Source organism: Vitis vinifera, chromosome 5 (genome assembly GCF_030704535.1).
Source record: "Vitis vinifera cultivar Pinot Noir 40024 chromosome 5, ASM3070453v1".
Taxonomy (NCBI): domain Eukaryota; kingdom Viridiplantae; phylum Streptophyta; class Magnoliopsida; order Vitales; family Vitaceae; genus Vitis; species Vitis vinifera.
Window position 1 is genome coordinate 8,624,003 of NC_081809.1, and position 13,977 is coordinate 8,637,979.

General features: G+C 35.2%; 1 protein-coding gene across 1 annotated transcript; it reads right to left on the reverse strand.

Moving 5' to 3' along the window:
- Nucleotides 1–5,493: 5,493 nt before the first annotated feature.
- Nucleotides 5,494–13,206, reverse strand: LOC132253804 (uncharacterized). The gene is made up of 3 exons (XM_059736914.1): nucleotides 13,158–13,206; nucleotides 10,899–11,976; nucleotides 5,494–5,671 (listed from the first exon to the last, which is right to left on the reverse strand). The coding sequence occupies exons 2-3, from the start codon at nucleotides 11,968–11,970 to the stop codon at nucleotides 5,646–5,648; spliced, it is 1,098 nt and encodes a 365-aa protein (XP_059592897.1). The 5' UTR covers nucleotides 11,971–11,976; nucleotides 13,158–13,206; the 3' UTR covers nucleotides 5,494–5,645.
- Nucleotides 13,207–13,977: the final 771 nt, after the last annotated feature.

Genomic DNA, 13,977 nt, shown 5'->3' on the forward strand with positions numbered 1-13,977 from the left:
AGTCCTATCGCAGATTAGTAGGTCGACTCATTTATCTGGCAGTGACCCGTCCAGATTTGGCCTACTCGGTTCATATATTATCTCAATTTATGCAGGAGCCTAGAATTGAGCATTGGGAGGCGGCTTTGAGAGTCGTTCGTTATTTGAAAGGTACTCCGGGTCAGGGTGTCTTGTTACGTGCAGATAGTGATCTTTCCCTACAGGGTTGGTGTGATTCTGATTGGGCAGCATGTCCAGTCACTAGACGCTCTTTGTCCGGATGGCTTGTGTTTCTTGGGCAATCTCCTATTTCTTGGAAGACAAAGAAGCAACACACAGTTTCCCGCTCGTCTGCAGAAGCGGAATACCGAGCTATGGCAGCAGTTACTTGTGAGCTCAAATGGTTGAAGGGGTTGCTTCTGAGCTTGGGTGTGCACCACCCAAAGGCAATCAAGCTCTTTTGTGATAGTCAGTCAGCCCTTCATATGGCCAAAAATCCAGTATTTCATGAACGCACCAAACACATTGAGGTTGATTGTCATTTTATTCGGGATGCGATAACAGATGGTTTGATTGCTCCGTCATATGTTCCTACTGTTACACAATTGGCGGATATTTTTACAAAGGCTCTTAGAAAGAAACAATTTGATTATCTTCTTGCCAAGTTGGGCATTTTTGAACCTCATGCTCCAACTTGAGGGAGGGTGTTGAGATATTATGATATATTCTAGGAAAGTAGTTGCTATTGTTTAGGATTGTTTCCTAAATGTTGAGATATTATGATATATTCTAGGAGCTATTGTTTAGGATTGTTTCCTAAACTCACGGCATTGTTTAGGAATGTTTCCTAAACTCACGGTTTTCCCTTAATTAGGTTTGCTTGATGTACTATATATTTACATGGATGAATATCAATTAGGGTTAAGCTTTGACCCTTTAATCATACTTTACAATAGCATTTTATAAATGCTATTAAAATATAAATAAAGGGTTAATTTTATTTATTTACCTCCTCTCCAAATTTGGTTAAATACACTTGATCTATGTTAGTTTGAAATTTCATCAAATACCTCTTTTATTTTGAGTGAGAAAGAAGGTGAGTGAAAATAATAAATGAAAAGAATAAAGGAGGTGTTTTATGAGATTTTAAACCAGTAGTAGTCAAAACCTCAAGGGATGGAAATGAAATTCTAAAAAATACTTATAGATGTATTATCATTTCTTTTTTGCTATTGAATACATTCAAATTAGATCAATCCCTATAAAATGTACTTTTAAATTATGAATATTATTATCAGATATCAATTATTTTTTATATCACTTATTTAGAAATTTCTCAACATTTTCATGAGTTCTGATCAATTTTCGTCTCATTGATATTTTATGTAAGGATATCCACTAATATTTTTCAATATATATAAATATATATTAACAATACTTCATTCTAAAATGAACAACAAAAAAGTAGTTATAACAATATTAAAATATTAAAACTATTATGATTAAAAAAAATGTTCTTTATAAATATTGTATAAAACTAAAAAAATAATCATACAATTGTTTTGTCACTAGCTAGATCATTTTTATTACACAACTATGATAAAAATATTTTATATTCATAAGACGACAATTATTTTTGGAACAAATTATGTGTCGCATTATTATCCACTATAATAACACGATTTTAATTAGTAGTAATTTTCATTGAAAATTTTGTTGATGAAAGTTCACTTATGTTTTTTTACAGGTAAATTGCTTTTGTAACAAAGTATATTAGTTGAACATTTGTAATGGTTTAAATTCATCACAATAATATTTTTGTCAATGGGTGTTTGTTGTTGCTATTATCATCAACAAATAGTTATATAAACTATAGATAATTCAATTTGCAACAAGAAATTTGTGATAGTTTAAATCCATTGCAAAAGTAAATCTAAGTGGGTCAACAATACTTAATTTTTTATAGTGCAAATTTATACTATTTTTAAGTTTTTAACTAGTATTTAATTTTATAAGTGAAGGTCATTATTTCATCAAAGGATTGCTCTAGCATAATCTTATTTCATCAACATTATTTTACAATTGGAATTGGCTTGGTCCTATGCCTAACACTCCCACTTATGAAAACAAAATAAAATGATTGCTTTAAAACTAGTCAGGCTATCCATTTTGGTGGTCAAATCGTTGTCATATTCACAAATTTTGTGAAGTCCAGCAAAAACAAGCAAAGCTATAAGAAAAATAATATGTACAAAAATTTGTATTAAAAATTAATTAATTGTGGGGTACAATCTCATTGTTAATATTCTTTATAAAAGAATATTTTCCCCTTGATTGTTTCACTTTGATCATAATTTGAAAGCAGGTGATGAAAGTGTTTTCTTGATTTTAAAAGTTAATTGAGGGCCTAGAGTGATAATGACTTTGTCAAAAGGCGAAGAATACATGTGTTGCTAGGGATGGCAATGGGGCGGGTTTTTTCGGGTACCCGCCCCGCCCCACCCCTAATGGGACGGGGTTAAATTTTATTAAACGGGTTTGGGACGGGTTTGGGAATGGTTTAAAAAACCCGGAGCGGGTTCGGGGCGGGGGCGGGTATTGCCCCACCCCGCCCCGATCCTCCATCACACTTTTGCCTTTGAACTCTTCCACCGTTCTGGGTATGGCAGCTTCCTGTCGCCGGAAACCAAAGAGCTTCTTCTCCACTTCCAAGACTCACCGGAGAGGACACGAAGAGAAGAACCGGAAGGGGAAGCTGGCCAGTCCAGGTTGTGATGTCGTCAGATTCAACAATCGGAGATCTGAGCGCGGCGGCACTGCGACAGTATGCGAAGGAGGGGTGGCGGCTGGCGTTACCCACGGAGATCTGATCGCGGCGGCACTACGACAGTACGCAAAGGAGGGGCGGCGACTGGCGTTACCCACGGAGATCTGATCGCGGCGGCACTGCGACAGTACGCGAAGGAGGGGCGGCAACGTTACCCACAGAGATCTGATCCCGACGGTACTACGGCAGTACGCGAAGGAGGGGTGGTGGTTGGCTTTACCCACGGAGATCTTATCGCGGCGGCACTGCGGCAGTAAGCCCTGTCTCGCCGGTTTCAATGGTGAATTCAAAAAAAAAAAGTTAAACGGGGCGGGCTGGCCGGGTATAGGAATTTATTGTACCCGCCCCGCCCCGCCCCGCCCCGTTTAAGTTTTTAAATGGGACGGGGATGGGATTTATTTTAAATAAACGGGGCGGAGTTGGGATGGGGGCGACTCGTCCCGAACCCGCCCCGTTGCCATTCCTATGTGTTGCTCTTCAACGATTTCTCAAACTTGTAGAGAGGTTTTGTGAAGTCTTAAATCAATCGATGACCTAGAGTGGTTTATTCCTGAATGACTTTGACCACAATCTAAAAGTAGATGACGAAAGTGTTTTCTTAATTTTGAAAGTCAATCGAGGGCCTAAAGTGACTTATTCTCAAATGACTTTGTCGAAAGATGAAGAACACATGTGTAATTCTTCTACGAGTTCTCAAACTTGTAAGGAGATTTTATGAAGCTTTTTCTTCTTTGTGAAGCCTCTTTTCTCATGTGGAGTCCTTTTACCAATCCAAAGCAGTCCCCTTCATTGAAAAAGTCCTCATTATTTATAGGTGAATAGGGAATTAAATTTGGAGTCCCCAAGATCTAGTTGCTTAATTCAAGGAATTTGGTTCCTTGATTTTGGTAACTTGTCTCATTCATAAAGGAAATTTTCCAACAAGAATATTTATTTTAAATTCTCTTTTGACTTCAATCGAAAGATTTGATTTTATTTGCAAGACTACGTTTTGTAGCCTTCCAAATTTTGCCATGTGTCACCTTTTGAATATATGCCACATGTCAAAGTGTGCGTGACTCATCACTTGTTGAACACAAATTTTATTGAATTAGGAAGTCTCATTTTTTAAGATCAATTTAGTGATGATTTAATTCACTAAAAATTTTAAGGTCTATAGTTGTATTCAATAATTTGACGTTATCCCAACTCTGCAACAAATCAATGGATGAATTAAATTAGGAAAGGAATCTATTAATGATGCAATCGGTTGGATTCAATTTTCAAAACATTGCTTTAAGTTGCAATCTACTTCTTTTCAAACCTTTTTTGTAGAAAATAATAATAATAATAATCTACCATCCTAACCCATCTTTTTACACAATTAATCTAAATTTTATCACATTTTCTTTTCAATTTCTATCTTTTTAAATTATACATAGTAGGTGAATTCAGAAGTTAAAACTAAAAGAAAATTGTTTATGGAATTCCTGGCCACTGTTGCATAAATTGAAATACTTAAAAGAAGAAAATCTCAATCCTAATCTCATTTTCTTCTCCCACTCCCCAAACCCATATAAAATTTTTAAAAAAAATTATGAAAATGACAAAGAAGGCAATGTAAACCATGACTACGCTATGTGAAGACTCATGTGGAAAATTGACATCCCAACTCTCATATTCTTTTTCTAATATTCTTTTATTATGTTCTTATTCCTTCCTAATAGCTAAAAAAAACTGAGTGTGCTCAACCATCTATTGTTATGAAAAATTTAATTTTAATATCAACAGACTTGTCTCCCTTAATCCTATCTCTTAAATTTACCATTTTCAACTATCTATCATAAGAGTCCAATTTCACACTCTTTAATTAAAGTCTATTAGGATTCAATGTCTTGCAAACAACATGAAAAAAAAAAAAAAAAAAAAAAACTTCTTTCCTAATTGTTTCCATTTGTTATATGGAAAAACAAAAAACAAAAAACAAAACAAAACAAAACAAGATAATCTCATTCTTCATGCTATATCTACTTTTTTTACCTAAGTCATTTATGTCTCTCGTTGTCACAGTGAAAAATGCCATAAAATATGTTCTGAATTAAACTCTCGACTATCTATGTCAATAAATCTTGAACTCACATCCTGCAACTCAAGAATAATCTCTTAGTAGTCAAAAGCATTGCTATGAGTTAGTCATTATTGCATTCTTATCCACACATGGAAGCAATTTGTGAAGTTCTTTGAAATTCAAGATTTGTAAGTCATTCTACATTGAAACCTTAACACAAGCCATTACATATTTATTTAGACATTAATTCAAACTTTAATGTCAATGCAATAAGTTCATAGAAAGACAATTAACATTTTATTCTTAAAAATCTTGCCATAAATAAAACAAGTAAAAAATAGATACACTTTAGGAAATAAACTTATCATGAATAATCAATTGTACAGACAAGTAATACAATTATTAATTATGAAAAAGTACATTAAATTTCTCTAATGTTTGCCAAAATATTTAAACTCATAACATTTGAAAAGAAATGTTACTCTACCCCAATATATTAACAATATCTGTCACGCCCCAAGACCCACTCCAAGGGCGTGACGGTCATTTCACACCTCAAACCCGAAGGCTTAAAGTATAATCTGACCCAAACAGTCATATTGTAACTGGATGTTACCAATTACCAAATACCTGCTCAGAGTAGCGGAAACAAAATCTAAAATCCTCAAAATTCAATTTCCAAATAACTTCCAAATACCAAATGATCCAAAATAACATAACTAATAGTTAAACAAAATCCAACATAAAAATCCTAAGTCAAATCCTAATGATGACCATTCCTCAGCCTAGCCATCACTCCTCACCCGAACTAAGAGTACCTGAAAAATTTTCAACAATTGGGAATGAGCTCACAGCCCAATAAGGAATATTAATGCAATTCATGGATCAAATATTTTCATTTCAAATAGGAGATATCAATTTTTATTTTTATTTTCTCATCAAATATCAGAGTTCCAAAAATACCAATATATTCAAAATTCAACCAACCAATTTCATATCAAATTCAAACACTTTCACATAAGATTCAATCAAATTCATTCAAGTTTCATTACTCTGGTTATCAAATATCAAATGCCCAGTTAGGTGGGACTTTTCAAATGGGTGGCTAGCCTCAAATTGTTCCTGGTGGACGGAACCAAACACTACTAGTACTAGTAACCTCTAACCAAACCCCTAGAGACTGGGGTCCAAATCAATTACATTCCCACCATGAAATGTAAAGGTCAACTATTATATCCCGTTGACAGGGCCGAATAGTCAACTATTATATCCCGTTGACAAGGGTCAAATAGACCAGAGTGATGTTTTTGTTCAAGTATTCAAATTTACACAACATAATATCTCCATATTTTGTGTCATAAATAAAACAAAATATTCCAACATAATATTTAGTGCAAAACAATTTGATCCATGCATGGTAACAAAATATCATTTTCTTTTCCACAATTCAAAATAACATATAAAATAATTTAATTTTATAAATATTGCATTAACTTCCCTTACCTCAAAAGAAGTCCTTGAAAGCTTGGGAGAAGAATAATTCTGAAAAAAATATAATCTACTCTTCACCTAATATAACATAAGAGAAACAATTATTACTATTTATTTATAATTTAACTAATCTATTCCTTATTTAAATAAAACTAATAAATTCCCAATTTATTTCTAATAACACACTACTAATTTAATTAAATTACAATTTTATTTTATTATAAAACTCTCTATATATATATATATATATATATATTGCTAAATCTATTATTACTATTATCTTAATTATAAATCTAAAACTAAATATTATTATTTTAATTAATCAATTCAAAAGCCACTCAACCATTCCTCATCTCGGGTACACACCAAAAAGCAAGTTTTTGTTTGTTTGTTTTTTTTTTTTTTTTTTGCCTAATGGTTCATTATATCTATATCTATATATATATATATATATATATGTACAAAAGCCTCCATAGCACTGCCACGCCCCTGGAGTTTTTTTTTTTTTATTTTTGCCATGCTTCCAGTAGCCCAGTACGCGTACGCCCCCATTCTTATTATTATTATTATTTTTTTCCTTCCTTCCTTCAGTGCTCACGCGTTCTTCTTCTTTCTTTCTTTTTTTTTTTTTTTTTTAATAACCCTAACCTAAAATCGAAATATTCCAAGGAAATTTTTTTTTTTTTTTTTTTTAATAAAACTTAAGATCTCCCAAATTCCAATACTAAAATCAAAGTATTAAATTTTCACTATTTGATATTAAAATGAATTAAAAAAAAATAATCTAACCCTAATCTAGATTTGGGGTTTTCCAAAAAATATATCTAATGTGTTTGAAATTAATCAATAAATCTAAAATATTAAACTAGGGGTTAGAATCTTACCTATAGAGATCTGTTCTTCAACCCTGAAATCTGACTCCAACTTTACATTCTCTGGAATTCTGCGAACAGGAACTCTATTCAGAAAAGAAGGGAAAGAATAAAATTTCTAATTTATACCTAGGGTATTTATTCGTAAAATTACACATTTACCCCTCTTCCACTTTATTAAATTAATTAATTAACTAATTAAATTATTAATAACAACTTCCTAAATTATCCTTAAAAGAAATGCCTGGGCGTTACATTCTCCCCTCCTTAACAAAAGTTTAGTCCTCTAAACTTGACATACCTGAGTCTTGGAATAACTGAGGATGCTTTTCTCTCATCTCTTCTTCTAACTCCCAAGTGGCCTCTCGGATACTATGATTGCTCCACTGGACCTTTACCAACTTGACAACAGCATGTCGTAGTACCTTATCCATCACATCCACAATTTGAACGGGTACCTCTTCATAGGTCAAGTCCTCAAAAATTTGAATAGGTTCCAACTCCACAACATGAGAAGGATCATAAATATACTTCCTTAGAGTCGAAACATGGAAAACATTATGAACCTTAGACAGGCTTGGGGGCAAGGCTACTTTATATGCCAAAGTGCCTACTCTTTCTAATATTTCAAACGGACCCACAAAACGAGGACTAAGTTTTCATTTTCTCCCAAATCTCATCACAGACTTCATAGGTGAAACTTTCAAGAACACATGATCACCCACCTCAAACTCCAAATCTCGCCTACGCTGATCAGCATAACTCTTATGTCTACTTTGAGCTGCTTTTAATCTTTCTTTAATCAAAGCAACTTTTTCAACAGTCAACTGCACAAGTTCAGGCCCCAATAGTTTCCTTTCTCCAACATCATTCCAACAGATAGGAGATCGACATTTCCTACCATACAATGCCTCAAAAGGTGCCATCCCAATGCTAGCTTGAAAACTATTGTTATAGGCAAACTCTACTAAAGGCAAATGATCATCCCAATTACCTTGCAGGTCCAAAATACAAGCTCTCAACAAGTCTTCCAAAACCTGAATTACCCTTTCTGATTGGCCATCAGTTTGAGGATGGAAAGCAGTACTAAAACTCAACTTAGTGCCCAAAGCTTTTTGTAGACTATGCCAGAATCTAGAAGTGAAACGAGGATCTCTGTCAGACACTATAGAAACTGGTACTCCATGCATTCTCACAATCTTCTCCACATAAAGAGAAGCTAAACGATCTAAAGAAAAGTTCACTTTCATAGGCAAAAAGTGAGCAGACTTTGTCAACCGATCAACAATCACCCAAATAGCATTATTACCCCCTAAGGTTCTTGGCAATCCTATCACAAAATCCATGGTAATATGCTCCCACTTCCACTCAGGAATAGCAAGTGGCTGCAAAGACCCTGCTGGTCGCTGATGTTCAGCCTTCACCTGTTGACACACTAAACACTGAGCCACAAATTGTGCAATATCACGCTTCATACCTGACCACCAATAGTTTTGCCTCAAATCCTTGTACATCTTTGTCCCTCCTGGGTGGATTGCAAACTTGGAACAATGAGCTTCCTCTAAAAGCTCCCTCCTTAAGTCTTCATCATTTGGGACACAAAGTCTAGTCCCAAATCTCAAGATCTCATCATCTGACAAAACAAAATCAGGCTTACTGCCCCTCTTAACTTCCTCCATAACCTACACTAATCGAGAATCATTCTTTTGTAGGGTCTTAATTCTCCCAACTAAGTCTGGTTGTACTCTGAAATTTGCTACAAGTGCTCCTAAGCCCATAACTCGAAAGTGGACTTGTAAACTCCTCAACTCTTCAAGTAACTGCCTTTGACAGCCTCTAATAGCTGCTAGAGAACCAACTGACTTCCTACTCAAGGCATCAGCTACAACATTCGCCTTCCCAGGATGATACTGAATAATACAATCATAGTCCTTAAGTAGTTCAATCCACCTCCTCTGTCTCATGTTCAATTCCTTTTGGGAAAATAAATATTTCAAACTCTTATGATCTGTGAATATCTCACAAGTTTCACCAAATAGAAAATGTCTCCAAATCTTAAGTGCAAAAACCACAGCAGCTAACTCCAAATCATGAGTAGGGTAGTTCCTTTCATAAGGCTTCAACTGTCTAGAAGCATAAGTTACAACTCTCCCATGCTGCATAAGAACACAACCCAAACCCTGATGAGAGGCATCACTATACACCACAAATCCTCCTGAACCTGAAGGGATAGTCAAAATAGGAGCTGACACTAATCTATTCTTCAACTCTTGGAAGCTACATTCACAATCATCAGACCACTCAAACTTAACTCCCTTCTGTGTCAACTTAGTTAAAGGTAGGGCAATCTTAGAGAACCCTTCTATAAACCGCCTATAGTAACCAGCAAGTCCTAAGAAACTTCGAATCTCAGTCACAGTACTAGGTCTTCTCCAATTAGCTACAGCATCTACCTTGCCAGGGTCAACTGAGATGCCATCATTGCTTACCACATGCCCAAGGAAAGAAATTCGGTCTAACCAAAACTCACACTTCTTCAGTTTAGCATACAACTGCTTATCTCTGAGGGTCTGTAATACAATACTCAAATGACCCTCATGCTCCTCTCTACTTCTTGAGTATACCAAGATGTCATCTATAAAAACCACCACAAACTGATCTAAATAGGGTTTGAATACCCTATTCATCAAGTCCATAAAAGCAGCAGGTGCATTAGTCAAACCAAAAGGCATAACAAGAAACTCATAGTGCCCATACCTAGTTCGAAAAGCAGTCTTGGGTACATCTTCCCCTCTAACCCTCAACTGGTGATAACCCGATCGAAGATCTATCTTAGAGAACACACAAGCACCTTGTAGCTGATCAAACAAATCATCAATCCGAGGAAGGGGATACTTATTCCTCACTGTCACCTTATTCAACTCCCTATAGTCAATGCAAAGTCTCATTGAGCCATCCTTCTTTTTCACAAATAGAACAGGAGCTCCCCAAGGTGAAACACTAGGCCTGATAAAACCCTTGTCTAATAACTCCTGAAGCTGAACTTTCAACTCCTTAAGCTCCACAGGTGCCATCCTGTATGGGGCCTTAGACATAGGACCTGTTCCTGGTACCAGATCGATGGTGAACTCCACCTCTCTCTCTGGTGGCAAGCCAGGCAAATCCTCTGGAAAGACATCAGGATACTCCCTTACTATGGGTATGTCTTCCAACTTCAAATCACTTTCATTACTCATCACACTCGCCAAAAATCCTTGGCAACCCTTCTTGAGCAAGCTACTAGCTCGCAAGGCTGAGATCATACGCAGTGGTCTGTCCACATGCTTCCCTTCAAAGCTAAACTTAGGCTGACCAGGAATACTAAACGTCACCCTTTTCTCAAAACAGTCAACAGAGGCATGGTAGGAAGCTAACCAATCCATCCCCAAAATCACATCAAAATCCTGAAGGTCAAGGAGTACTAAATCAACTGGCATTTCCCTATAACCAATCATCACAATACAATTTCTAAGCATTCTACTAGCCACAACAGAATCTCCCATAGGAGTAGCAACAATCAAATCAAAGTTCATGCTAGCAACAGGCAAACCCAACAAACCAGTAAAAGATATTGAAACAAAAGAGTGTGTTGATCCAGGATCAATCAAGACTCTAGCAAATAAGGTGTGGATTCGGAGAGTACCTGTCACCACATCAGAAGTGGCCTGAGCATCTCGATGAGTCATAGCAAACACCCGTCCTTGGGCTTTGGGTTTCTGTTTATCCTCCTTATTTTCCTCTTTAGGCTTCCCAGTGATGAACTTCCTATTCTCTGGACAATCTCTGATCAAATGTCCTTGCTTCCCACAACCAAAGCAAGCTCCAGTCTCTCTATAGCATGGCCTACCCCCATGCTTCTTACCACAAGTAGGACAAGCCCCATCTAAATTCTGCATTGTCTTCCCTTTATTCTGATTTCTTCCTGATGTAGACCTTCGCTGTGCTTGATTACCATGAGCACCATCACTCCTATTTCGCTTCCTTTGCTGTTCTCTATACTGATGAAGCTCCTCATTATCTTTCTCTGCTATAAGGGCTCTGTCAACAACCTCTGAATAGACACCAAGCTTCAAAATAGATATCTTGTTCTTCAAATAAGGCTTCAATCCATCCTGAAACTTTAATGCCTTTTCCTCCTCTGTAGCAATCAACTGTGGGGAAAAACGTGATAACTCTGTAAATTTGGCCTCATACTGAGCCACAGTCATATCCCCCTGTTCCAAACGAATAAACTCTCCCACCTTCTGCCGCCTAACACTGTCAGGGAAATACTTCTTATAGAAAGCCTCCCTAAATTGTCTCCATGTTATGGGTCCCTGATCCTCCAAAAGTCTCCTAGTCATACGCCACCAATGATCTGCCTCTTTATCTAACATAAAAGCTGCATAAGAGGCTTTTTGCTCCTCAGAGCAATCTATGACACCAAAGAATTTCTCCATCTTAAGGATCCAAGCCTCTGCCTCTGTGGGATCTGTAGCACCAGAAAAGTAAGGAGGACCCAATTTCTTGAAGTCATCAAAAGAGCTACCCCTAGAAGATGAAGATTGTCCTTGAACATTAGTCCCAACAGCTCGAGCTTGGCGTTCAACTAAACCATCTAGTGTCCCAAGATACCTATAGATCCCTTCTGCACTCACGGGAGGCAAACCCTCAATTGGAGGTACATCATCATTAGCCTGACTGTTTTGTGAAGAAGCTGCTCTTCTTGGTGGCATGATGTCCTAAAATAACAAGGCATAACTAAATTAGTCACTAAATAACCAATTAGGAAATTTCCAAATAAAGAAAGAATTGGAATTTATACTAAATGAAACTAAAACTTAAACAAATGCGTCACTCATCTATCCCCAATCTAAACCAATTCAAATTCCCATCAAGATCAAAACCTAGTGCTCTGATACCACTCTGTCACGCCCCAAGACCCACTCCAAGGGCGTGACGGTCATTTCACACCTCAAACCCGAAGGCTTAAAGTATAATCTGACCCAAACAGTCATATTGTAACTGGATGTTACCAATTACCAAATACCTGCTCAGAGTAGCGGAAACAAAATCTAAAATCCTCAAAATTCAATTTCCAAATAACTTCCAAATACCAAATGATCCAAAATAACATAACTAATAGTTAAACAAAATCCAACATAAAAATCCTAAGTCAAATCCTAATGATGACCATTCCTCAGCCTAGCCATCACTCCTCACCCGAACTAAGAGTACCTGAAAAATTTTCAACAATTGGGAATGAGCTCACAGCCCAATAAGGAATATTAATGCAATTCATTGATCAAATATTTTCATTTCAAATAGGAGATATCAATTTTTATTTTTATTTTCTCATCAAATATCAGAGTTCCAAAAATACCAATATATTCAAAATTCAACCAACCAATTTCATATCAAATTCAAACACTTTCACATAAGATTCAATCAAATTCATTCAAGTTTCATTACTCTGGTTATCAAATATCAAATGCCCAGTTAGGTGGGACTTTTCAAATGGGTGGCTAGCCTCAAATTGTTCCTGGTGGACGGAACCAAACACTACTAGTACTAGTAACCTCTAACCAAACCCCTAGAGGCTGGGGTCCAAATCAATTACATTCCCACCATGAAATGTAAAGGTCAACTATTATATCCCGTTGACAGGGCCGAATAGTCAACTATTATATCCCGTTGACAAGGGTCAAATAGACCAGAGTGATGTTTTTGTTCAAGTATTCAAATTTACACAACATAATATCTCCATATTTTGTGTCATAAATAAAACAAAATATTCCAACATAATATTTAGTGCAAAACAATTTGATCCATGCATGGTAACAAAATATCATTTTCTTTTCCACAATTCAAAATAACATATAAAATAATTTAATTTTATAAATATTGCATTAACTTCCCTTACCTCAAAAGAAGTCCTTGAAAGCTTGGGAGAAGAATAATTCTGAAAAAAATATAATATACTCTTCACCTAATATAACATAAGAGAAACAATTATTACTATTTATTTATAATTTAACTAATCTATTCCTTATTTAAATAAAACTAATAAATTCCCAATTTATTTCTAATAACACACTACTAATTTAATTAAATTACAATTTTATTTTATTATAAAACTCTATATATATATATATATATATATATATATATATATATATATATTGCTAAATCTATTATTACTATTATCTTAATTATAAATCTAAAACTAAATATTATTATTTTAATTAATCAATTCAAAAGCCACCCAACCATTCCTCATCTCGGGTACACACCAAAAAGCAAGTTTTTGTTTGTTTTTTTTTTTTTGCCTAATGGTTCATTATATCTATATCTATCTATATATATATATATATATATATATATATATATATATATATATATATATATATACACACAAAAGCCTCCATAGCACTGCCACGCCCCTGGAGTTTTTTTTTTTTATTTTTGCCATGCTTCCAGTAGCCCAGTACGCGTACGCCCCCATTCTTATTATTATTATTTTTTTTTTCCTTCCTTCCTTCAGTGCTCACGCGTTCTTCTTCTTTCTTTCTTTTTTTTTTTTTTTTTTTTTAATAACCCTAACCTAAAATCGAAATATTCCAAGGAAATTTTTTTTTTTTTTTTTTAATAAAACTTAAGATCTCCCAAATTCCAATACTAAAATCAAAGTATTAAATTTTCACTATTTGATATTAAAATGAATTAAAAAAAAATAATCTAAC